Below are 24,064 nucleotides of genomic sequence, written 5' to 3' on the forward strand. Positions count from 1 at the left end.
TGAAGAAATAAATCATCAAGGACTCCCAAAATGGAAAAAAATAGAACTTGCTCATGGATTGCAAGAATTAGTATAATTAAAATACCTATAAAGCAACCTACAAGTTAAATGAAATTCCTATCAAACACCAATGACATTTTTTTTACAGAATGAGAAAATAATCCTAAATTCCATAAGAAATCACAAAATATCAATAACAGCCAAAATGATCCTTAGCAAAATAAAAAAATCAACTTGGACACGTCAGAATACCAGACTTCAAAGCTTACTACAAAGCTATAGCAATCAAAGCAGCATGATCATGGAAAATTAATTAATTAATTAATCCACACAGGGAGAGCCAACTGATTTTTCATGAAAGTGCCCAGACTATACATTGGAAAAAAGTACAATCTATTCAGTAAATGGTGCTGGCAAAACTGGATGCATATATGTAGAACTGAATATTGCAGAACCATAAAAAAATTAAAACGCTGTTATTTCTATCAAAATCATTGCAACTGAAGGACTTCACGCTCAGTGAAATTATCCAGACACAGAAAGACAAATATTAGATGTTCTCCTTTATATATGGGAGCTAAAATTTTCTTTTAAAAAATGAGAAAACAACAAAAAATACAAAAAAGAAAATAATGCCTGTGTGTATCAGTATTGCTGCAAATACAGTTTTGTCACACTTTCTTTCATATCTTTGTCAAACAAATTCTTAAGAATGATATGCTGGCCGGTGCCGTGGCTCAATAGGCTAATCCTCCACCTGAGGCGCCAGCACACCATGGGTTCTAGTCCCGGTCCAGGCGCCGGATTCTGTCCCGGTTGCCCCTCTTCCAGGCCAGCTCTCTGCTATGGCCCAGGAGTGCAGTGGAGGATGGCCCGGGTGCTTGGGCCCTGCACCTGCATGGGAGACCAGGAGAAGCACCTGGCTCCTGGCTTTGGATCAGCGTGATGCACCGGCCACAGCGCGCCGGCAGTGGCGGCCATTGGAGGGTGAACCAACAGCAAAAAGGAAGACCTTTCTCTCTCCTCTCTCTCTATCCACTCTGCCTGTCAAAAAAAAAAAAAAAGAGAGAGAGAGAGAGACAGAAAAGAATGATATGCTACTATAATTTTAATAATTCATGATCATTTTAAAATTTACTGTGTATGAGTGTAGTTGACATTTTTATACAAACCTCTGATTTAATAAATATAAATCTCGTAAGGACACCTTTTGGATTATAGTCATTCTTCCCCCCATACCCTCCCTCCCACCCACAAACCATCCCAACTCCTACTCCCTCTTCCATCCCATTCTTCATTGAGATTCATTTTTAATTATCTTTACATACAGAAGATCAACTCTATACAAAGTAAAGATTTCAACAGACTGCACCCACACAGACACACAAAGTTGAAAGTACTGTTTGAGGACTAGTTTTACCGTTAATTCTCATAGTACAACACTTTAAGGACACAGGTCCTACATGGGGAGCACGTACACAGCGACACCTGTTGTTGATGTAACAACTGACACTCTTATATTTGACATCAGTGAGCACCCTAGGCTCTTGGTCATGAGCTGCCAAGGCTATGGAAGCCTCTTGAGTCCACAAACTCCAACATGATTTAGACAAGGCCATAATCAAAGTGCAAGTTCTCTCCTTCCTTCAGAGATAGGTACTGACCTCTCTGACAGCCCTTCCTTTCCCCTGGGATCTTACTCCCAGAGATCTTTCATGTGGGTGACTTTTTGCCACAGTGTCTCAGCTTTCCATGCCTGGAATGCTCTCATGGGCTTTTTAGCCAGATCTGAATGCCTTAACGGCTGACTCTGAGCTAGAGTGCTGTTCAGGGTATTTGTCATTCTATGAGTCTGCTGTGTGGCCTGCTTCCCATGTTGGATCATTCTCTCCTTTTTAATTCTATTACTAGTAGCAGACACTTGGTCTTATTTATGTGATCCCTTTGACACTTAATGCCATCTTACTAGTTAAAGTGATCAATTCGAGTATACAACTGATCCTAAAGATGGGACTTCGTCTGTTTGATAATTTTTATGGCCCTTGCCTATATTCTTCCTTACTAGCTGAACTCTTTATGAGTGAAATATAAAGCTCTTAGGAGGCAAGTTAAAAAAAATACACTATTTCAAAAATAATAAAAGATTTAAAGAGAATGACAAGCCCTTACTTTCTAAATTTTTGGTTTGTTAAGAATAGTATACAAACTGAAATGTCTCTGTAGTGATTCTCAAAATCCAATAAAATCTCAATTATGAAAAAAAGCTTATCTCGTATTCATTGTATTGCTCTGATGCTATCCAATTTCACATACACGTGAAAACATACTACCATTTTCTTAATTAAAGGAAACAATCTAAAATAAATATGCATCACCAACTTAAAATGCAGCATAATAGCCTTTTGACTGAGCACGTCAAGAAAGAACCATTCAGTCATTTACAGGCTATGTTTTTGTATTAATTAACCATTTTCAAATACCATAATATTAGTTGTGACATTAATCATTTAAAACCCCTTAACCTTATACACCAAGTAACATGTTGGTATTTTTACTTACATTTAATCCACAAGAGTTGTACATATGTATGGGCTAGTGTGACATTTCAATACTTATATAAAATTTGTACTGATCAAATCTACATTTCTTTTTGGACATTATTTTACGCTTAGAGCCTTGAGCTCGTGTACTTGGTTTGCTAATAAAAGATCTAACAGAGATTACTGTGAGCTACACACAGCCCACTGTGTGACTTTAGGAAATGACTCAATGATCTACTGCCACTAGGATACAGCATCATCCATAAACCATTTTTTCCACCTCGTTTTAATATCGCAACTGGTTTCAAAAGCAAAACACAGAGAAACAATAAAGGGGAGAGGGGGAGAGACAAAGAGAGAAAGATACCCACCCGTCTAGCAGTTCATTACCCAAATGCCCACAAGGGCTGATGTGACCCAGGCTGAGCTGGGAGATGGTCTCCAATGTGGTAGCAAGAATCCCACTACTTAAACGATCACTGCTGCCACTGGTATCCTGAGCATTGTCTTTCCCACTAGGCCAAACATCCATCCTTCAAAAAACTCTGACATAGCCTCATATAGCCCTGGCTTCCAGAGGAGGAGGCCACAGTCCCCTGTCTTGACCCCATCACTGCATGGTCTCCTACTCCCCAATCACCACACATGCCCCCATGTGTGCCTCCCACAACCTCCCTAACTTCAACCAGCCCACTGTCTTCTCTGGCATAAGGGCCACATCATAATACAGCTTCAGATATCTGTATGTGGATATTCAGTTTGGTTCTGCCTGAGATATGGGTACCTGGGTCTGCTGAGTGTACACTTAACAACCCCAGTGTGCAATGAGGCCCAGTGTCACCTGGGGACCTAGTACCACAGATAGAACAGAACATCAGAGCACTGAAGCTAGGATGGAGGCATGGGACTCGGACCACGAGCCAGCAGTAAGGGCCAACCTGGCTTCTGCCAGCTTCTGCCAAGCTCCTGCTCAACTCCAGCCACAGCATCTGGTTAAACGGATCCAACGGAAGACACTGGGAACCCTGGCCCACCAGGGCTGCCAAACATGCAGTCACTGGACGTAAGGGCCCACATCTGAGGCAGAAGCAACCTAGCTATCCACATGTACAAAACTGAAACTGTGGCACGGCACTGTCACACCACATATTAAAATCAACTCAAAATGAACTGAGAGTCCACACAGAAGATCTGAACCCTTACAACTTATAAAATAGAAAAATCCTTGACATTAGCCTCAAGAGTGGTTGCTCATGTGTTAACAATTAAGCACATGAGCAAATATAAGGAAATGAAACTACAACAAACTAGTAAAGCAAGGATCAATGAAATGAAAAGGCAAACCAATGAATAGGAGAGAATGTTAGCAAACCAGATGTGCGATCAAGGGAGTAATACAAGGAATGTGCACCACTAAGAAGCAAAGAATACAATTAAAAAGGGACAAAGGACTGAATCAATGTTTTCCAGCAAAGACATACAATGTACCCAGTGGGTATGTGAAAAAGTTCTGAACATTGCTAACATCAGCAAAATGCAAACCAAGATGACAATGGTTATTATCTCCTATCTGTTAAATGGCTACTGTTAAAAAGCTAAAAGATAACAAGTATTGGGCACAACATAGAGAAAACGAACACACATTATTGGAGGGAATGTACACTGTACCGTCCATTATGAAAAACAATATGGAAGTTCCTCAAATACAATTTAAAAAGGAACAACCTTTATTGACCATGAATCCAAAAGAAAATCACCATCTCAATGAACTGTCCGCATCCCCACATCACTTCAGCATCATTCACAATTCCACGATATGGAAATAATCCAAATGTTTGTTGATGGACCCATAAGGAAAAATGGGATACACACACAGTGGCATCCTCGCCAAACCTTAAAAAGAAAGGAAATATTACTACTTGTCACAGATGGATCTAAAAGTATGGAACTATAGGACATGACCATGAGGGAAACAAGACACACAGAAATAAGCACTACGACACGATCACACTTCCATGTGGAATATACAAAGTCCAACTAACACAGTCAGAGAGCAGGATGGTGTCTGTGATGAACTGGGAGCATGAAACTGAAGAGAGGGCAGTCAAACGATACAAACATATGGTGATGGGGCTGGAGCTGGGGTGTAAAAAAAAGCCTGAGCCTCCACCGGCACTGCCAGCATCGCGTGTAAGCACCAGACCAGGTCCCAAGTGCTCCACTTACCATTCCCCTCCCCGCTAACGTGCCTGGGAAAGCACTAGAAGATGACCCAAGGACGTGGGCCCCAGTGCCAAAGTGGGAGACCTGGGGCAGAGCCCTGCCACTGAGGACATCTGAGGAGGGAAATAATGCATGAGATGAGATATCCCTCATCCTCTCGCTCACCCTGTCTGTCTCTGCCTTACTCTCTTTATCCCTCTCTCCTCTTTTCTCTGTTTCCTGCCTTTCAAAAGAAATGTACAGGGGTCGGCACCGTGGCTCACTAGGTTAATCCTCCACCTGCGACGCCCGGCATCCCATATGGGCACCGGTTCTAGTCCCGGTTGCCCCTCTTCCAGTCCAGCTCTCTGCTGTGGCCAGGGAGTGCAGTGGAGGATGGCCCAAGTGCTTGGGCCCTGCACCCCACGGGAGACCAGGAGAAGTACCTGGCTCCTGCCATTGGATCAGCGCAGCACGCCAGCCGCGGCGGCCATTGGAGGGTGAACCAACGGCAAAAGGAAGACCTTTCTCTCTCTCTCTCTCTCTCTGTCACTGTCCACTCTGCCTGTCAAAAAAAAAAAAAGCATAGGAGTGTCAATGAGAGGGCAGGTACGGTAGAAGAATTACTGCTACCAATAAATACAGCTGCTAAAGCTGCAATTATTGAATGCATAAAGTATGTATACCTTAAATAAAAGTTGTCTGGGAAAATACATAAAGAAATAAAATTTGAAAAAGTTACAAAACACGGTAAAAGTGATAAATTTGTTAAGTGGCCTCATTGTACTAATCCTTTCATAGTGTACTGTAAGTACCAGGAGAGTCGAACGGTTTGTGTGAAAATGCAATATGCAGATCAGACTCACATCGAAACACAGAGAACGTGCCTTGAATAGATAGAATTTTTGTTTCTCAGTTACACTGTGAAAAGGCTGGAAAAAATAAAGCATTCAAAAATAGGTTCCTATACTTAAAATGCATCATAAAAGTTAAGGAACTTAGGTTAATATTGTGGGGTTTTCGTAGGCTTCATGGGACAGAAATGATGCTAAAACATTCATGATTGGGGCTGGCACTGTGGCATAGCGGGTGAGGCCACCAAATGCAGTGCTGGCATCCTACACGGGCACCAGTTCAAGTCCCGGCTGCTCCACTTCCAATCCAGCTCTCTGCTATGGCCTGGGAAAGCAGTGAAAGACGGCCCAAGTCCTTGGGCCCCTGAACCCACGTGGGAGACCCAGAAGAGGTTCCTGGCTCCTGGCTTCACACTGGCACAGTTCCGGCCCTTGCAGCCAACTGGGGAGTGAACCAGCAGGTGGAAGACCTCTCTCTCTCTCTGCCTCTCCTTCTATCTCTGTGGAAGTCTGACTTTCAAATACATAAATCCTTAAAAAGAACATTCACAACTTGACTAAACTAAATTTCAGGAGATTTATATCTTGAAAATAAAGATTCGGGAATTCCATCAAGAGAATATTTAAGACAATATCCAAGTAACATAATGCATTGTCGCCCCACCCCACCTCCCTCAAACTGAAAACTCAGAAATACAACATGAAAGGAAATGTATCTGAAGGAAACCAGGAAAGTGAAAAGTGAAACGAGAATCCTAAATTACTATGTGCTATTCTCCCACCAATGTGTGCACATTCCTATGTGCATTTAACATAGCTACTATTATAGGCAGGTTGTGAATTAGCCCAATTAAACTATGGAATGGAAAATGCAGGGCCTGCTTCATCAGTAGGAGACCAGTGACACTGCAAGAAAATGTTAACATAATTTAAATGTCTTTAAAGTAGCACTCTGAAAACCACAGATATACCAATTCATTGAAGGATTTCCTGGACTCCATGCCTGTTCTCTCACTACAGAACTCCCAAATATTTGCAACATTGAACTGCAAGTCAGTTTTAGTTTTCCCATTCATAATTACTGAGGTGTACATAACTCACAAACAAAACAAAGGCATTGTGTGAGGTGAACACTCCATCTAGTTTCCCCCCCCCCATAGATACGATTCTAGTCAAACACAGGGAAAGCATCTTAAGACGTTTGGCGTAAACCACTTTAATTTTGGAACTTCCCCAGAAAGTTTCTAAATTTTAACTTCCTGTTAGTAGTACACTAGTAGTTGCTAGCCTAGGGAGAGGCTAGGCTTATGGGAGATGATAAAGTTTTATGGTGGTCACAGGAGCAGAGGTGTGGAAAAGGTGACGGAATTGAGACACAAAAGCGAAAAGCCAAAGAATCACATATTCATGTGGCTTCCAGAAGGGTGTGGGGACCAGCCAGCCTTTGAGATGCCTGGTGAATGTTATCAGAGAACATGTGTGGACTGGGAGCATGAGAAAACAAGAGAACAGATTTTTCCTGGTTTGTTGTGTGTGAGGGAAAAGAATTATGGAATCAAGGAATCAAGTTTGAAAATAACCAAAATGAGAAAACCGTGGGCAACATAAACAGGTCTAGCTAATGATGGGAGAAAAAGCCAAGACCCTCCTGAAACACGGTACAGAGATGAGGCTGTCTAGGATGAGAAGACCAGTGAGAACAAACACTTAGACTGAACATGGGGTCATTTCAACATCTGGATTTGAATAATCAGGACTAAGAGGAACACCAAGAGTGGATAATGAGGAAACTGGAACATCCATGATGACTCGCCTCAAGGGGTTGTTACCGATTAGTCCCTGCTCAGCATCTCCTAAAATGAAAATCAAGGAATGATCCTTGGATGTCAACACTAGTGAATGCTAACCAGCAGGAAGGAAGACTCGATTCTCCACATACTATAAGAACCAAACCACAAAACACAATACCTAGGGATTCTGAAATTCTGTGTTGTTTAAACACACGGACTAACAGGGATTTCATTTCGTCAACCAAAGTTTCACAACCAATGGCATGGCAACCATTGTGGATACTGTGCAGAAACAATACCCCTCTCCTCTCCGACCGAAAAATATCATAATCCAAGTGATTTCAATATTTCAAAATCTAACTTAGAAATAAAAAGAACCAGTATTGAGTTATTCAGAACCTTATAGTTTTATACCTGCAACAAATATACTTAGGGAATAATGCTTCCTTCTCAAACTTTCGGTGCCATCCTCTGATCTACTTGCCTCTGATGATAAACAGAGTCCCCACAGTCCTAGCTAATGTAATAATATGACTGGGATATGTGAAGTTTACATCGTATGTCTCCCCATATAGCCGCATTCGTTAAGACAATCTAACAATATCTTGCTAAAGAACTTTTTCATAAAATTAGGGCAACACTGGATATCACAGAGGCAGAATTAGAATTCAGTGGGGCAATGACATCGATATACAACCATTTTGGGGGGTTTCCCAGTCAATGCTATCACTGCTGTGTTGCAGAACCTTCCATGTAAACTGAGATAAACTAGCTTAGCAAATTAGGAAAAACAGGAGTCAAAGCCTGTGAGCAGGAACTTCCTTTCTGGATGACTAGATCCGTTTTCTCAGCTCCTATCCACCAAGCAGAACTATAAATCCAGAAAATAACACAAGAAACCTGGAAATTAACGCAGTCGCTGGGCATCGTAAGTGCCCACCCGACAGAAGATGACTCACCTGCTGGTTCACCCATCCTGGCATGACAATTCAGCCAGGTAGGCCCATTCCTTCTGGAACCGTATGTGATACCTCCGAGCACATACACATTTTACGATATACAATGTAAAGCCTATTTAGAACATGTGACATGAAATTTATAATATATAATACAAATTGAATATACAGCATTCAATTTATAACATACAATATAATACACAATTTATCCTTCCTTTCCCCTGGCTCCTGAAGGCCCGAGTGTCCCCTGCCTGTGGCCAGGGCCGGCATATGATACGCACAAACATTTCAAGAAGACTCACCAGGCGAGGAGGGACAAACCTGAGGGTCCTGTTGAACCTACTGCCACTCCTCCGACACCAGCAGCCCGGCCCTTCCTGCAGGTGTTGCTCTTGGCTGCTCACCTCCTTGTTCGAAGGCTTGGCGCCAGTGCTCAGCACATGTTCCAACAAAGAACTCCACGACGCTGGATGCTAAGAAGAGAAAAGGGAAACAGCAACACTGAGCACCCTTTTTATAAACTCGGTATTCGACAGCATGCGTCAATTCTGATTGGATTCCCTTCAGGCACCAACCAATCAGAAAACAAAGACCAAGCCCACACAGGCTTGCACACGGGATGTGGCTCCAGGCTTCTCCGGAGCTCCTGCTGTCTGTACCAAGTAGACAGCGAGGCCAGGCTCCAGTGCGGTGGGGCCGCGGGTCAGCTGTTTGCTTCACTTTTGCCATGGAATTTATTCCACCATTCGATTTAAAATTTGACAGTTTTTCTCTTTAGGTACAGTACATACTCCTCTGATTTTCTCCCTAGAGTGTTCAAATAAAGTGAAACTGCTTTTATAGGACTCATGCATTGGGAGTGGTTTTGTTTTTCAACGACTGGATTACAGAAAGAAAACAAGTATGGGATGCTGGCATTACGGGTGGTGGCTTGACCCACTGCACAACACTAGCCCCTACCCACAGGAATTTAGAAGCCCAATGATTTAGAAAAAGACTGTCTCACATGTGGAAGGAATGCAAATGTATAGTTTCGGTAAGTCTGAATGACTTTTATTGCAGAAAACAAGAAAACACAAAGATATTTCAACTAGGTGATGAGGAGTCTGATATACAACAAATAATTCATTTAGCAGTACCATTACCACTGCGGGATCTTTTCCTCTAACTACTGGTTTAAACACTTGATTTGAATTTGTGGCCAGCCTTGGAAAGCTGGAAATCTTGATGCCAAGCAGAAGCGAGATGAAATTTGAAACAGAGGCATACCAGCTAGAACCACAGCCTAGACCTAATTCTAGTGTTTACCCTTGGCAAGAGTTGGAAATCACAAACTCTGAAGTAAGAAAACACCATCTCCACCTCCAGATTCCACGTTAAGCACCATGTGCGCTGACCAACAATGCTTTCCTCCCTCCTACTTAATAAAAATATAATAAAAATAAGTCTATGATTGCTGCACTAATTGTAAGATACCTCTGCTTAAAGATACACCATGAAATAAAATATTTCAAGGATTTATAATAACTCTAAGAGGTTTCTAACTCAGAGAAAGTTCCAGGAGGCAAGGGTAGGTCTGTTCTAGTCTCCAGAACAGTGGGCAATCAATCCCCCAGGGCCCCAACTGTTCCCCTCCGAGGTGACTCAAAAACGCGTGCTTGAGCAATTTTGAAAAGTCACAAGTTGAGGGGCTGTGTACTAACAGAACCCTACCAGCCATCCAAATGAAGGGAGAACCATCATGCAGACATTGTGCAGACACCACACCACCTGTGGGTAAGGCCTCCCCAGTGTGCACAGCACTAGCCCTGGAAATGCCAATCACAGGGCGTAACGATGCCCACGGGGGCTGTGCAGTGTGACGACTCTGCCAGTAATAACATCTCTACCCAACAGCTCTCGAGTAGCTCAGGAGCGTAGCAGTTACATCTTGTAAAACTAGCAGACGTGACTTTTACACAGGCCAAGAATATCTACTAGCTCACTTCACACAAGTCAGTATGTGTCATTTCTGATGATCATCAGAAATTATAATCATCAGAAATTATAAATATCAGCAAACTTCAACAAGAATTTCAGGCAAGATTTTAGGTCAGTGAGTACTGTGGGTCTGCAAGATTCTTCTTCTTTCTACTTGAGGCTTTCTTTGAATGGTTAAAGGTTCTTTTTAAAAAAAAAAAAAAAAACATTTTATTTATTTTAAAGGCACAGTTACAGAAAGAGAGGGAGAGAAAGAGAAAGAGAAAAGAGAAAGAGAGAGGTCTTCCATACACTAGTTCACTCCCCAGATGGCCACAATGGCCAGGAGCCTCTTCTGGCTTTCCCACGTGGGTGCAGGAGCCCAAGCACTGGGGCTATCTTGTGCTGCCCTCCCAAGTGCATTAGCAGAGAGCTGGATTGGAAGTGGATCTGGGAATCTGAATCAGCGTCCATATGGGACGCTGGTATCATGGGGGGCGGCTTTACCAGCTAAGCCAAAACACTGGCAGCAAAAGTTCTTATCTTCTACTTTAAGATTTACAAAACCCCTCAGAAATCTAGAAATTTTATGACACAGCTAACAACTCGGAAAGGACAAGAGTTATTAATGGGTGGAGTAGGGCATCTGGTACAGTGCTTAAGGAGAAACAACCTGGGCCTGGTGAGTGGACAGTGCTGTCTGTGACTGTCCACCAACCTACTTTATTTTCAGCTGTGAGTCCTAGAGGTTTGAGAGCACATTTAATAATGTACAAAGCAAAGAGGCAGAAAGAAGGGCAGTCAGGCACAAGAGGGCACTGCTCTAGTCTTTTCCACACTGCAGGTGCGGAGATCTGTTCAACACCTGTGTAAATTTCAACGCGGTCAGCCTTGTGCTAGGGAGAGAGCTGGCCTGCAATGCCATTGCCTACTGCAGAATGCTAGCAAAGACCTAGTGATTCTGAACTAACACAAGTCATCAAAACAGTTCCAGGAATGCTCTGGTATGGATAATCCACGTTGCTCCCTGCAGCATTGCTTTAATGGTGAAATATCAGAATTATCATACAAAATAGCAACCGCTTATGTTGGAATACAATGTAATCTTATACAGTCACAGCCAATGGGTTATACTCAGCAGCCAAGGCCAACCTCACGGGCGCAGCCTACATGGTCACAAAGGAGCCATCACACAGCGCTGGTACTCAGAAGGGCCTTCACTGGGTGTAAACCTCTGCTGGTGGTGACTCAAAATCCTCAAAATTTTATCTTTGAATTTGCGGTTTGTAAGCGAGTCCAAAGAACATGAGGCTGAGCCAAGGAGGTATGCGGGAGAAAGGAAAGAGCTTTATGACTTAGTACCTTTAGTGGCACTTTATCCCTGCCTTAGGAACAAGGCGCTCACAAAATTATGCAGCAGGTCCTGTTAGCAGTGGTGATGCAAACCCCTCCCAAGCAGCCAGCCACCCTGTGAAGGAGGGAACGGAAGACTAATCAAGGAATGGCTTCTGGTATAGTGGCTAAGCCACTGCTGGAATCCCCACAGCCCATGTTAGAGTGCCCAGGATCAAGTCCTGGCTGAAGTCCTGATTCCAGCTTCCTGCTAATCCACCCTGGGAGGCAGCAGGTGAAGGCTCAAGTACTTACATCCCTGCCACTCACATAGGAGACTTGGATTGAGTTCCCAGGCCCTGGCTTCAGATACAGTTCCAGCTGTTGTGGGCACTAGGGAAGGAAACTAAGGGATGAAATATTTCTCTCTTCCTTTGAAATAAAGAAATAAGAAACAAAGACTAATCGCCAGGGACCTTGTGGACCCCTCAAACCCTCTGGTCTTAACCCTACCAGCAAATCTCCTTTCATACCTAAGGGTCCCTCTCAAAAGTCAGTTCCAGTCCCCGGGTGGCAAGATGCCCACCTCAGACTCCTCCGATAGCTCAAAGAAAGATGACCACTGGTGGGAACCAGGACACAGGACCTATATTAACAAATCACAGCATGAGGCCACAGAGTTATTAAGAAGGGTCCTTAGTAACATAGGACAAGTCCCTGTGGTTCTGCTCCATACAAAGACAAGCCCAAAAGAAAAGTACCACTGGTTTTTATGAGCTACACCTCTCTGATACGCCACCTCTAGAACTACTGGAACCTGGGGTTCCAACACCAGGAGGGACACAGCAGAGCAGGTTTTAAACTGGGGCTTTACTGTTTTTGATATATGGCCTAGGGCAGGTCCCCACCTCCTTTAGCCTCCTATTTCAAAGGGGATCAGCAGTGCCTTCCTCACAGAGCTTTGAAGAGGATTAAACAGTACAATGTGGTATAATTAAATAAAACTCTTGCTTTCCCTCCTTGTGCTGTTATTTAGAAATGAGACGATGGTACACTAAGAACCCTGACAAGTGAAAGTGCTTCAAGAATGCTGATTCTGTTGCTGTCCCCTTCCTTGGCCCTCGTGCCCTTGTTCTTGAGACCAGACCCTTCATAAACCATCAGTTCCTGTCCCAACACCCACCAGTGAGTGTATTGTTAGTCCTGCATAGGCTGAATACCAACTGTGTACCAGGGACTACAGGAATGAAAGCAGAGAGAAAAGGCCTGCCCTGGACAAGCTCACAGTCTTCTATGAGATACAGGTATTTAGCAAATACATGCTGATAAAATGGGTTAAGCGCTTTACGAAGATAAGCAGTGTGTTATGCAAGTTCTGGAAACGTATCCCTGCCTGGGAGGATGAGAGAAAAGTATCACAGAGAAGGAAGACCCTTGAGTTGGATATTTTGAAACATGGCTACGACTTTCTCAAGCTGAAAATACTGAGGAACATCAAGTAGTGGCTGCCTATCTGCAGAGCAGTGGCAAGTCTGGCATGACAGAAGCAGGGGCTGTGCAGCTTGGAAAAGGAAGCTGTGAACAGACCTGAGAACAAGGCCTTGGAATGCCCCCCTAAGGGATTAGGGCTTTTGAAAGTATGCAAGAGGAGATGAGAAAAGATCAGACAGTCCCCTGTGCTTTCTAGGGAAATGCAGGTGGTATGCAGGCCTGAAGCAGAAAAGCCTGGAAGAAAGAATCCGGAGAGCAATGAGACTTGGCAGCAGGCAGCCTCGGCCTGAGGGCTTGTGTAGGACCTGAGCCACCACTGACATAGATTCGGTGACTACTAGGAGACAGATGCTGGTAAAGAGGGTGCTGCCAAGCTTGCCAACTTGGAAGGCAAGTCAGATGGAGCCGCCAATACAGAGATCAGTGCAATGTGTGGAGCAGGTTTGAATGGAACAGGAAGTCTGCGGTACCTGCAGGACACTCAAGTGTGTGTCTAAGAGGCAATGCAAACGGAGATGTAGATCCCACGGTAGAGGCTGAGGATGGAGACACTGCTTTGGCAGGTAGTCTCATAGAGACGTCGGTTCAAGCCACAGCAGTATGATCACCTCGAGTTGATTCGAGTGCCCCAGGCCAGTGTTCCCGCACACACATTACGGTTCAGAACCACCCAGAGAAGAGAGGCCGGGAGTCAAGGCCGCTTCTCACGGACGCGGCCAAGACTGATTCCGGCCAGGGCCAGGAAACCCCCAAAACGGAACCCGGGCCGTGGGAAAAGTTCTTCCTCTCCCAACCCCCGCCTCCACCCGCCCACCAGCACTCCTGTCACACTCGCCCTCCCTCAACGCTGCCCCACACGCCTTCCTTCCCCTTCCTTCCACGCCACCCCACCTTCACGCCACCTTTTCCTTCTCCCCCCTTCCTCTCTCCTCCCGAATCTCCCTTGGCCGCCTCTCTCCTCCTCCTCTCCCCTCCACCCCTCACATGCACACCCCTTGCCTGCTATCTGCACCCCAGGCCCCACCTACCCCGTGACGACAGCAAGGCCATCGCGCCCAACTCACCAAAGAGCGTTTCTGCTCCTCTGGAACAGGAGCCGAGGCCCGAGGGGTAGACTTCCGGAAGCTGCCGAAGAAGAGGACCGCGCCTACACATTTCCAGAAGGGCAAGGTAACTGATGCGGCTGTCCCGGGCTGCAGTGTCTCTGATTCAGGCCTGACCCCGGAGGCACTGGGTCTCACTCAGGCTCCGCAAGCAGCATCGAGGACGGCTCCTCAAGACTTGAACAGGCTTTTGGGCAGGAACAGATGAGGAGCAGACTTCCATCTGAGGATGGCTGAGCAGGAGATGTACCTACGGGTACAATTCCTGGTCACAGCGCAGGGCGCAAATTCACTCCCCACAGGCAGCTGCCATGGCGCCATGGGACACATCTGCATGCTGCTACGTCCAGTGTGGGGTGCCCAAGAGCCGATTCCAATCCCGCTACTCCAGGTTGGGAACCAGGGAGGCAGCCGCTGATGGCCCAGGTACTTGGATCCTGCCTCCTTCCCTCCTGGGAGTCCTGAATGGAGTCCTTGCCTCCTGGCTTCTGCCTGGCCCGGCGCTGGCCTTTGAAGCCGCCTGGGGAGAGAAGCAGTGCATGGGGCATCGCAAGCACTCTTGCTCTCTCTCAGTGATTGCCCATCTGGTGGTTCGCCCCCCTCCCAGGTGGCTACAAAGGCCAGGGCTGGGCCAGGCTGAAACAGAAGCCAGGGACTTTATCTGGTGCCCCATTCTGAGAACCTGCCACCAGGCCCCTGGCTCCTGAATACTGGCTCCGGATCTGCTCAGCCCCAATCATTGAGCCAATTTGCAGAGGACCAGCAGATGGAAGACTTACTTTCTCTTTCTCTCTCTCTCACTCTGCATATAACTCTGAATTTCAAATAAACAAATAAGAACTTTATATAAAAAAAAGGGGGGGAAGACATAGCTATAAATAAAATACTACATCACGGCCAACTACTAGAGTTTATATCGAACTTGATACTATATGCATCACCTGGCCTATTAACACAGAACTCCTGTGGGAAGGATAGTTAAAACCCGTGATTTGCAAACCCTTCCAAAAAGGAGACGAAGGGGAAAAATCTTCCATCTCATCCCTTCGGACCAACATTTTCCCAACATCCAAAACAAATGCATCATAAAGAACACGGCACATACGTATCTGTCATGACTGCGCTGTCACATTCCTTAACAAAATATTACCAAACGCGCTCCTGAAGCACAACCAAAGCTTAGCACGCTGGGTGCAACTCCAGGAATGCAAGGATGGCTACCATACACAATCAATATATCACAGAACAGAATAAACATGGGGAAAGCCCACAAAGTATCCCTATAGACACAGAAAACCTATTTCACAAAAACTCCCACCGCTTTGGCGATATTAAAAAAAAAAAAAAAAAAAAAAGGAATCATCAAATCAGGAACAGAAGGTAAACCTCGGCTTGACAATGGCCTCTCACTGAAAACCCACAGAGCGCTAACATCACACCAAATGCCAGTTAACCGGAAACTGTCCTCCTAGACCAGGAAACAGACGAGCATTTTCGCTCTTATTCCTCCCCGTCAGCAGTCTCGGGGGTCTCGAGCAGGGCGGCTGGGCCATCAAAACGCAAACAGACGGGAACGCGGGGCCGCTCCAGGAGGAGACGGAGCCCCTCTGCTCTGGCACAGCTGCTCGCACACTGGGGAAAGTTGCAGACCGACCGTCCGCACAGCAAGACCACGACTCCACCCGCGCCTTCGGGACCCGAGAGCAACAGGCACGCCGGCAGCGAAGACTCGCAGCGGGAAACCCCAACAGCCCCCGCATCACTCACCGCCAAGGGGGCCCGGTCTGCTGGCGGCACAGGGGCCCGCGAAGGCCGCTGCTTCCACGAAGGGCCGAAGAAGAGAACCGCGCCCGGGAAACGGCGCGGCAGCCTCGGGCCGCAGCCTCTCTGAGCCCGGCCTGACCCCGGGGGGCGCTGGGTCTCCCGCAGGCTCCGCCGGCAGCGTCCAGGACGGCTCCCGGCTCCCGACGGCTCGCGCGGGCTCTCCGGCAGCAGCGGACGGGACCCGCGAGGACTCCTACCTGAGCGCCGCGGGCCACGAGGGGCCACTTCCGGGGCACAAGGGGCCACTTCCGGGTCACAGCGCCGGGCGCAGGCGCACTCCCCATGGGCGGCCGCCATGGCACCGCGGGACGCACCTCCGCGCTGCCTGCCGCGTCCAGCGTCCGAAGCCCCAGGGCTGCAGGCGGGGCGGCCTCTCCAGGCTGTGACCCAGGGACCACGCCTCCCGGCCTCCTGGGCGCCCTGAATGGAGGTCAAGCCTCCTGGCTTCTGCCTGGCCCGGCGCTGGCCGTTGGAGCCGCTTGGGGAGAGAAGCAGAGCACCGGGCATCGCGAGCCCTCTTGCCTCTTGCTCTCTCTCACGGATCGTCCCTCTGGGGGTTCAACCCCCAGGTGGCTACTAAGGCCGGGACCGGGCCAGGCCGAAGCAGAAGCCCGGGACTGTATCCGGTGCTCCACTCTGGGTTCAGGGGCCTGATTCCTTGGGCCGTCTCCCTCTGCTTTCCCAGGCATGGCAGCAGACAGCTGGATCCCACGGGGAAAGGCTCCCAGGAGGGGCCGGCGCTGTGGGGGAGCGGGTAAAGCCACCGCCCGCAGCGCCTGCATCCACATGGGCGCCGGTTCGAGTCCCGGCTGCTCCACTTCCGGTGCAGCTCTCTGCAGAAGAGGGCCCAAATCCTTGGGCCCCTGCACCCATGCAGTACACCCCGGGGAGGCTCCTGGCTCCTGGCTTCAGATCCGCTCAGGCCTGCCCATTGCAGCCAATTGGGTAGCAGACCAGCAGATGGAAGACCTCTCGATAGCGATTTTCTCTCTCTCTCTCTCTCTCTCCCCCTCTCTCTCCCTCCCTCCAGCCCTCCCTGAATTTCATATAAATAAGATCTTCAAAAAAAATAAAAAAATTAAGAAAAGGAAGACATAGCTTTAAATAAAATACTACATCAAGGCCAACTATTACAGTTCATTACAATTTGATATTATATACATTACCTACCCTATTAACATAGAATTTGAAAAGGAATTTAACTCACTCTTAGAAAAGGTGTTGGTGGCAGGCAACGCAGCTCACTAGGCTAATCCTCCACCTAGTGGCGCCAGCACACCAGGTTCTAGTCCCGGTCGGGGTGCCGGATTCTGTCCCGGTTGCTCCCTCTTCCAGGCCAGCTCTCTGCTATGGCCCAGGAGTGCAGTAGAGGATGGCCCGAGTCCTTGGGCCCTGTACCCGCATGGGAGACCAGGATAAGTACCTGGCTCCTGCCTTTGGATCAGCGGCGGCCACTGGAGGGTGAACCAATGGCAAAGGAAGACCTTTCTCTCTGTCTCTCTCTCTCACTGTCCACTCTGCCTGTCAAAAAAAAAAAAAAAAAAGGTGTTGGTACCCATTCTTTCTCTTCTACCTTAGAAACGTTCCGTGTGGTATTATCTATGACTTACGCATGAGGAAATCAATGTAGTTTATTTATTCAGACACTTGGGTACCCACTCGCACAGGGACTTGAGACACCTGTGATCTACAGAGTTCTCCACTGAACACAGGTCTGCTCCCCAACCTCCGCCCTCCACAGTCTAGGCCTGCATTTAATGGATGGAGCATGCTTGAACTAGGACAAACCGTGTCTTCCACAAAGCACCATAGAATACGTAAATGTAGCGTCTGAGGTCCCTCTTGGCATTTTCTACGTGCACGTTATCACGTTGGTACTTTTTCTCTCCTTTCTCAACGTTAGATACAAATTGGGAGGGAGGAAGTCAAACTATCACTATTGGCAGAGGACATGATTCCATACAGAGGAGATCCACACGACTCCACTGAGAGACTATCGAAACTCAGAGTAGAGTTTGGTAAAGTGGCAGGATAGAAAATCAACAGCCTTTGTATACGCAGACAGTGCCGTGGCTCAGAAAGAACGTCTAGGACCAATCCCGTCCACATAGCTACAAAGAAAATACAGGCTCTGGGGACCATTTCAACCAAGGATGTCCACTATCTGAGAATCACAACAGATTAAAGAAAGGAATAGAAGAGGACAAAAAGCAAAAAACCAAATTGAGAAGCTTCTGCACTGCAAGCAAAACACTCGGCAAAGCGCAGAGGCAACTAACAGAATGGGAGAAATTATCTGCAAAGTATGCAGCTGGTAAAGGATTCACTACCAGAGGTTTTCAAGAAACTCAACAGCAGCAAAACAAACCACCCACTCAAGAAACGGGCCAAGGACTTCCGCAGGCATGGTTCAAGAAAGGAAATCCAAATGGCCAACAAACACATGCAAAAATGCTCAGGGTCACTAGCCATCATGGAAATGCACAGCAATACTACAACAGCCTTGAGGATGTCAGGGGGGGAAAGGCGGCCTGCTCCGCTGTTGGTGGGAATGTAAACTGGTATAGCCACTGTGGGAGACAGTATGAGAAACCTCAGAAACCTGAATATAGACAAACCAGCCGTTCCACCCCGGGGAATATACGCAAGGGAAAGGAAATCAGCATATGGAAGAGTCATATTTACTGCAGCTCATTTCACAACAGCAAAGATAGGCAATCAACCAAAATGCCGCTCTCCTGAAGACTGAAGAAAGAAATTACGGGCCATGTACACCACACATACATATACAGACCGCAGGGGAGAGGAAAGGCCATCATTTTGAAATAGCCCTGCCTATATGTTCTCCACTTGAGAACAAGGAGACCACTCTACCTTAGAGCCTAATCGACCTTGGGGAAGGGCAATTAACCAACTCCTGCCCCTGGAAGACTTGCTGTCTTACACAGGGGATAAAAGAGCAAAGAAAAAGGCTAGAAAAGTATTGTGAAAGCTACAGGCTAGGGGTGTAGGCCAATGAAACCAAATATTCAATCCTAAGATTATACATGCTTTCTTCCTTCAATACTTTAGCACATCACCCGGGCTCCAGATCTATACCAGACACAGGTTCTATTTAAGAAGGAATTTCTAGGGAAACCCCAAAAAAGAGTGTGAGACACCAAAATAAAGGCCCCAAAGGAAAATGAAACCTCTGATACCTACAGCAAAGCAAACATTAAATAGCCTAACTCCCACCCAGAGGAACATAAACCTCACACTAAGTGACCTGCTTACTTTGCTTTCTATTACCTGATACACTGTGTCCAGCTTTCAGAAAAAAAAAAAAAGTTAAAGCAAGAAAAATGCAGTCTGAAGAGACAAAGCAAGCATCAAAACCAGGCCCTACCATGGCAAAGATTCTGGAGCTGTCTGACTGGGTTATTAAAACAACTGTAATAGAAAAATTGGACGATATACAAGACCACATGAATAATGCAAACAGATAGATGGAAACTCTCAAAGAATCAAAAGGGGCCGCCAGATCAAAACAACCACTGAGACAGAAACGAAGAATGTCTTGGAGGGGCTCATTATCAGACTAGACACTAGAGAGAAGACAATCTGTGAGCGGGTGTGTATCAATAAAAACTTCCTCAACTAAAAGCCAAAGAAAGAAATGGGGAAAACGCTAATGGAATGCCTAAGATTATGGGACAATTACAAAGGTATGACACACACAAAGCAGGAATACTAGAAGAAAGGAAGGAACAGGGGCAATATTGGAAGTAATGACGGCCGAAAACGTTCCAAAAGCTGAAGGTAAAAACGATAGAGGTTGAGGGGCTGGAGCTGTGGCGTAGCAGATACAGCTGCCACCTGCAGCATCGGCATCCCATATGGGTGCCGGTTCGAATCCCATATGCCCCACTTCCGATCCAGCTCTCTACTGTGGCCTGGGAAAGCAGCAAAAGATGGCTCAAGTCCTTGGTCCCCTGCACCCACATGGGAGACCCAGAAGGTCCTGGCTCCCGCCTTTGAATCGGCATAGCTCTGACCATTGTGGCCATCTGGGGAGTGAACCAGCAGATGGAAGACCTCTCTGTCTGCCTCTGCCTCTCTGTAATTCTGCCTTTCACATGAATAAATAAATACATCTTAAAAAAAAAAAAAAGGTTGAATATCACTGGTAGAAAATGTTTGGTGATAGAAATATCTCAGATGAGAAACAATGACTTGATCAGCCCTTGTCCTGACTGTCCAGGAACACCTTACTACTTTATTCCTTTTAGTAGTAGTTTGTTCTACTTATTACCATTGGCTGAACTCTTTAATTTACACACAATTATTCTTAGGTGTTTAAATTCAACTGAAAAGTGATCCCTGTTAAATATAAGAGTGGGAATAAGAGAGGGAGGAGATGTACAGTTCGGCACATGCTCACTCAGACTTACCCTTAATGGTAGAGCTAGAAACGTGCCAGGGGATTCCAATTCAATCCCATCAATGTGGCATGTACCAATGCCATCTTACTAGTCTAAAGTGATCAGTTTCAGTTCATAATTGATCATAATGAGAGGATTAAATGTCATAGGGATCACATAAACAAGTCTAGTGTCTGCTTCTACTAACTGATAGAATTAAAAAGGAGAAAACAATCCAACATGGGAAGCAGGATACACAGCAGACTCATAGAATGGCCAAAGCCCTAAACAGCACTCTGGCCTCCGAATCAGCCCCTAAGGCATTCGGATCTGGCTAAAAAGCCCATGAGAGTATTTCAGGCATGGGAAGTCAAGACACTCTGGCAAAAGAAAAAAATGACCTAAATTTAAGAACGCTGTGAGTGAGATCCCAGAGGAAAGAACAGGCCAGCAAAGAAGGAGGTACTTTTCTCTGAAGGGAGGAGAGAACTTCCACTTTGACTCTGGCCTTGTCTAAATAAGATCAGAGTTGGTGAACTCCAGAGGAACTTCCATAGCCTTGGCAGCTCATGACAAGAACCTCTGGTGATTACTGACGTCATCAATAAGAGTGTCCATTGTTAAATCAACAACAGGAGTCACTGTGCACTTACTCCCCATGTAACATCTCTGTCCTTAATGTGTTGTACTCTGTGAATGAATGCTAAAACTACTACTCAAACAGTACTCTATACTTTGTGTGTCTGTGTGGGTGCAGTCTGTTGGAATCTTTACTTAGTATATACTAATTTGATCTTCTATACATGAAGAGAATTGCAAATGAATTTTGATGAAGAATGGGATGGGAGAAGGAGTGGGGGATGGGATGGTTGCGGGTGGGATGGATGTTACTGGGGGAAAAGCCGCTATAATCCAAACATTGTGCTTTGGAAATTTATAGTTATTAAATAGAAGTTGAAAAACTAAAGTATGTGTGTATGTTGGTACAGTAGAGCATATGTGTAGTTTCTCAAATGGTAGCATCAACAGGAATAGAACAAAATTTTTCAAGTTAAAAGAGAGGTCAAAAAATCTATTAAAAAAGAAAAAGGAAAATAAATGTATTTAAAACTATTTTGGAAAATAAGAAAACAAGTATTCAAAATAAATCCCACGAAAACCCCTTTTGATGCCAGCTTGCCAACAGAAGACGTATATGCTCATATAATCACAGGCTCAACTAAGAGGTGATCCTTAACACTTTATAAGCATTTACCCACCTACTTAAAAACTTTTCATAACAAAAGAAATAGCTTTCGGGGCTGCCGTTGTGGGTGGGTGGGTTAATCCTCTGCCTGCAGCGCCTGCATCCCATGTGGGCGCCGGTTCTAGTCCCAGCTGCTCCTCTTCCAATCCAGCTCTCTGCTATGGCCTGGGAAAGCAGGGGAAGATGGCTCAAGTCCTTGGGCCCCTGCAGTCATGCCGGAGACAGGAAGAAGCTCCTGGCTCCTGGCTTCGGATCGGCACAGCTCCAGCCGTTGTGGCCATTTGGGGAGTGAACCACCAGACGGAAGGCCTTTCTCCCTGTCTCTCCCTCTCACTGTCTGTAACTCTGCCTCTCAAATACATACATACCTACTTACATCCATACAATCTTAAAAAACTAAATAGCTTTCTAACATTTTACTCTATGGATGCAGCAGAATTTGCTACTTACTTATATATTATTCTTTTCCATGTATATATTATTCCTAACTTCATTTTTCCTCCCTCATCAGAAAGGAAGACATGCTCAGTTTTGAAAAACTGTAAATCACAATCATTCAAAAAGGAGAGGATAAAAGCCACCACAACCCCTTCACTAGAATGACCATGCTAACATGGAGGATTACCTTCTGTGCATTTATCCCATTCTTCATTACAACTAAGGTGACTTTAAACATCTTTGCACGTGAATGTTTGTTTGCATTTTTATTTCTTTAGAGTAGAAGATTGCAGAACAAGTGGATCATAAAGCACTAACTGTTTTGTGATCCTAGAATGCAATATCTAATTTCCTTTGGGAGCATTTCTTTCAATGCTGTTTTTCTCAATGCAACCCCAGATTACTAAGTCTGAAGCTAAAGCAGCAACTCTTAAGGTTCCAAAGCAATCATACACACATCTGAAATCCTAGGAGCAGTGAGTCTCCCTTTCCATGCTCACAGCCCAGGCAGGCTGCCAGGTGTCTTCCCTGCGAGAGCCCACAGGCGGAAAACTCCACACCTCCTGGGCTGAGCTCACTCACTCCCTTCTTCCTTCTCCTGACAGGCCGGCACCACTAATCACCAAGCATTAGAACTAAGAGTTATCCTGAACCACCAATGTTACCTAAGTTCAATTGGTTAAGTTGTACCAGTAGCTACAACTGAACTGTCACTAAGGCCAACTGGTCCTATTTCACACAGACCTTGCACATCCTCCCCCTGCACAGCCACTGTCCCAGTTCAGAGTCTCATCGTGTCACCTACATAACTGCAATAGCTGCTCCCAGAAATTCACTCTGGATTTAAATCTATCCCAATCGTCTAAAATAAAAAGTCATACCATTCCATCAACATCTGTCCTTACACAACCACAACCACACACACAGGAAACTCAATGTATCAAAACCAAACTGCTGATTTCCCCATGAAACCTCTTGCTCTGGCCCCCTATCTTCCCCTGCAATAACTGACCCACCATTTCACCAGCAGCTCAAGTCAAACCCTAGCATCATTCTCACGCCTTCATTTCCATCAAGCCATCAGTGCCACCTGTAAACTTTCTCCACTTCTCTCCATTTTCAGCCTGAGCAGATTTGAAGCAGGAGCCTGCAGCTTCCTCCAGGATTCCCAAACAGTTGCAGGAGACCAAGGACTTGGGTACTCTTCTACTGCTGGGCCGGGCCACAGCAGAGCTGGAATGGAAGCGGAGGTGCTGGGACGGAAGTGGAGGTGCTGGGACTTGAACCACCACCCATATGGGATGCTGCTACTTCAGGCAGCAGCTTCATCCACTCTGCCACGGCTCGGCCCGCCCCCACCCCCAAATGCCCAGGTTGTTGCACTCGTGATCCAGCTGGCTGCTAACAAGCCCAGGAAAGCAGAGCAAGAGGCCCAAGGACTTGGGCACCCGAACCCACACTGGAGTCCTGGATAAAGTACCTGGCTTCTGCTTCAGCCTGGCGCAGCCCCAGGACATGGTAGCCACCTGGGGTGTGAACCCATACACTGACTCTCTCTCCACCACTGCCTCATCAGTAACTCTGCCTTTCACACCAGTCTTTAAAAAGAAAAAACAATCCAGTACTTACCATGAGGTGTCAGAACCTTGGACAGGCTGGAACAGAGCACAAAGGGATTCCTGGGGTTTCTCTAAGCTTCTGCTGTCTAGTCCTTGTGTGCGGTCTGTGAAAATTCACCGGATTACGTGCAAGTTAATTCGAGTGCCCCAGGCCAGTTTTCCCGCACACACATTACAGTTCAGAACCACCCAGAGAAGAGAGGCCGGGAGTCAAGGCCGCTTCTCACGGACGTGGCCAAGACTGATTCCAGCCAGGGCCAGGAAACCTCCAAAATGGAACCCGGGCCGTGGGAAAAGTTCTTCCTCT

General features: G+C 46.2%; 1 protein-coding gene across 8 annotated transcripts in view; it reads right to left on the reverse strand.

Annotated features, from left to right (window-relative positions):
- Positions 1-24,064, reverse strand: part of SPOCK3 (SPARC (osteonectin), cwcv and kazal like domains proteoglycan 3) — an 83,448-nt gene that overhangs the window by 23,604 nt on the left and 35,780 nt on the right. For 2 of the 8 annotated variants that reach the window (XM_070048253.1, XM_070048254.1), the window contains exon 3: positions 8,664-8,815. In XM_070048253.1, the coding sequence (XP_069904354.1) occupies positions 8,664-8,815 (152 nt within the window). Of the gene's footprint in view, positions 8,816-15,994; positions 17,023-24,064 lie in introns of those variants that run through there. The other 6 variants (XM_070048252.1, XM_070048251.1, XM_070048250.1 and 3 more) reach the window with 6 other exon arrangements.

The sequence above is a fragment of the Oryctolagus cuniculus genome, chromosome 8, assembly GCF_964237555.1.
Source record: "Oryctolagus cuniculus chromosome 8, mOryCun1.1, whole genome shotgun sequence".
NCBI lineage: Eukaryota > Metazoa > Chordata > Mammalia > Lagomorpha > Leporidae > Oryctolagus > Oryctolagus cuniculus.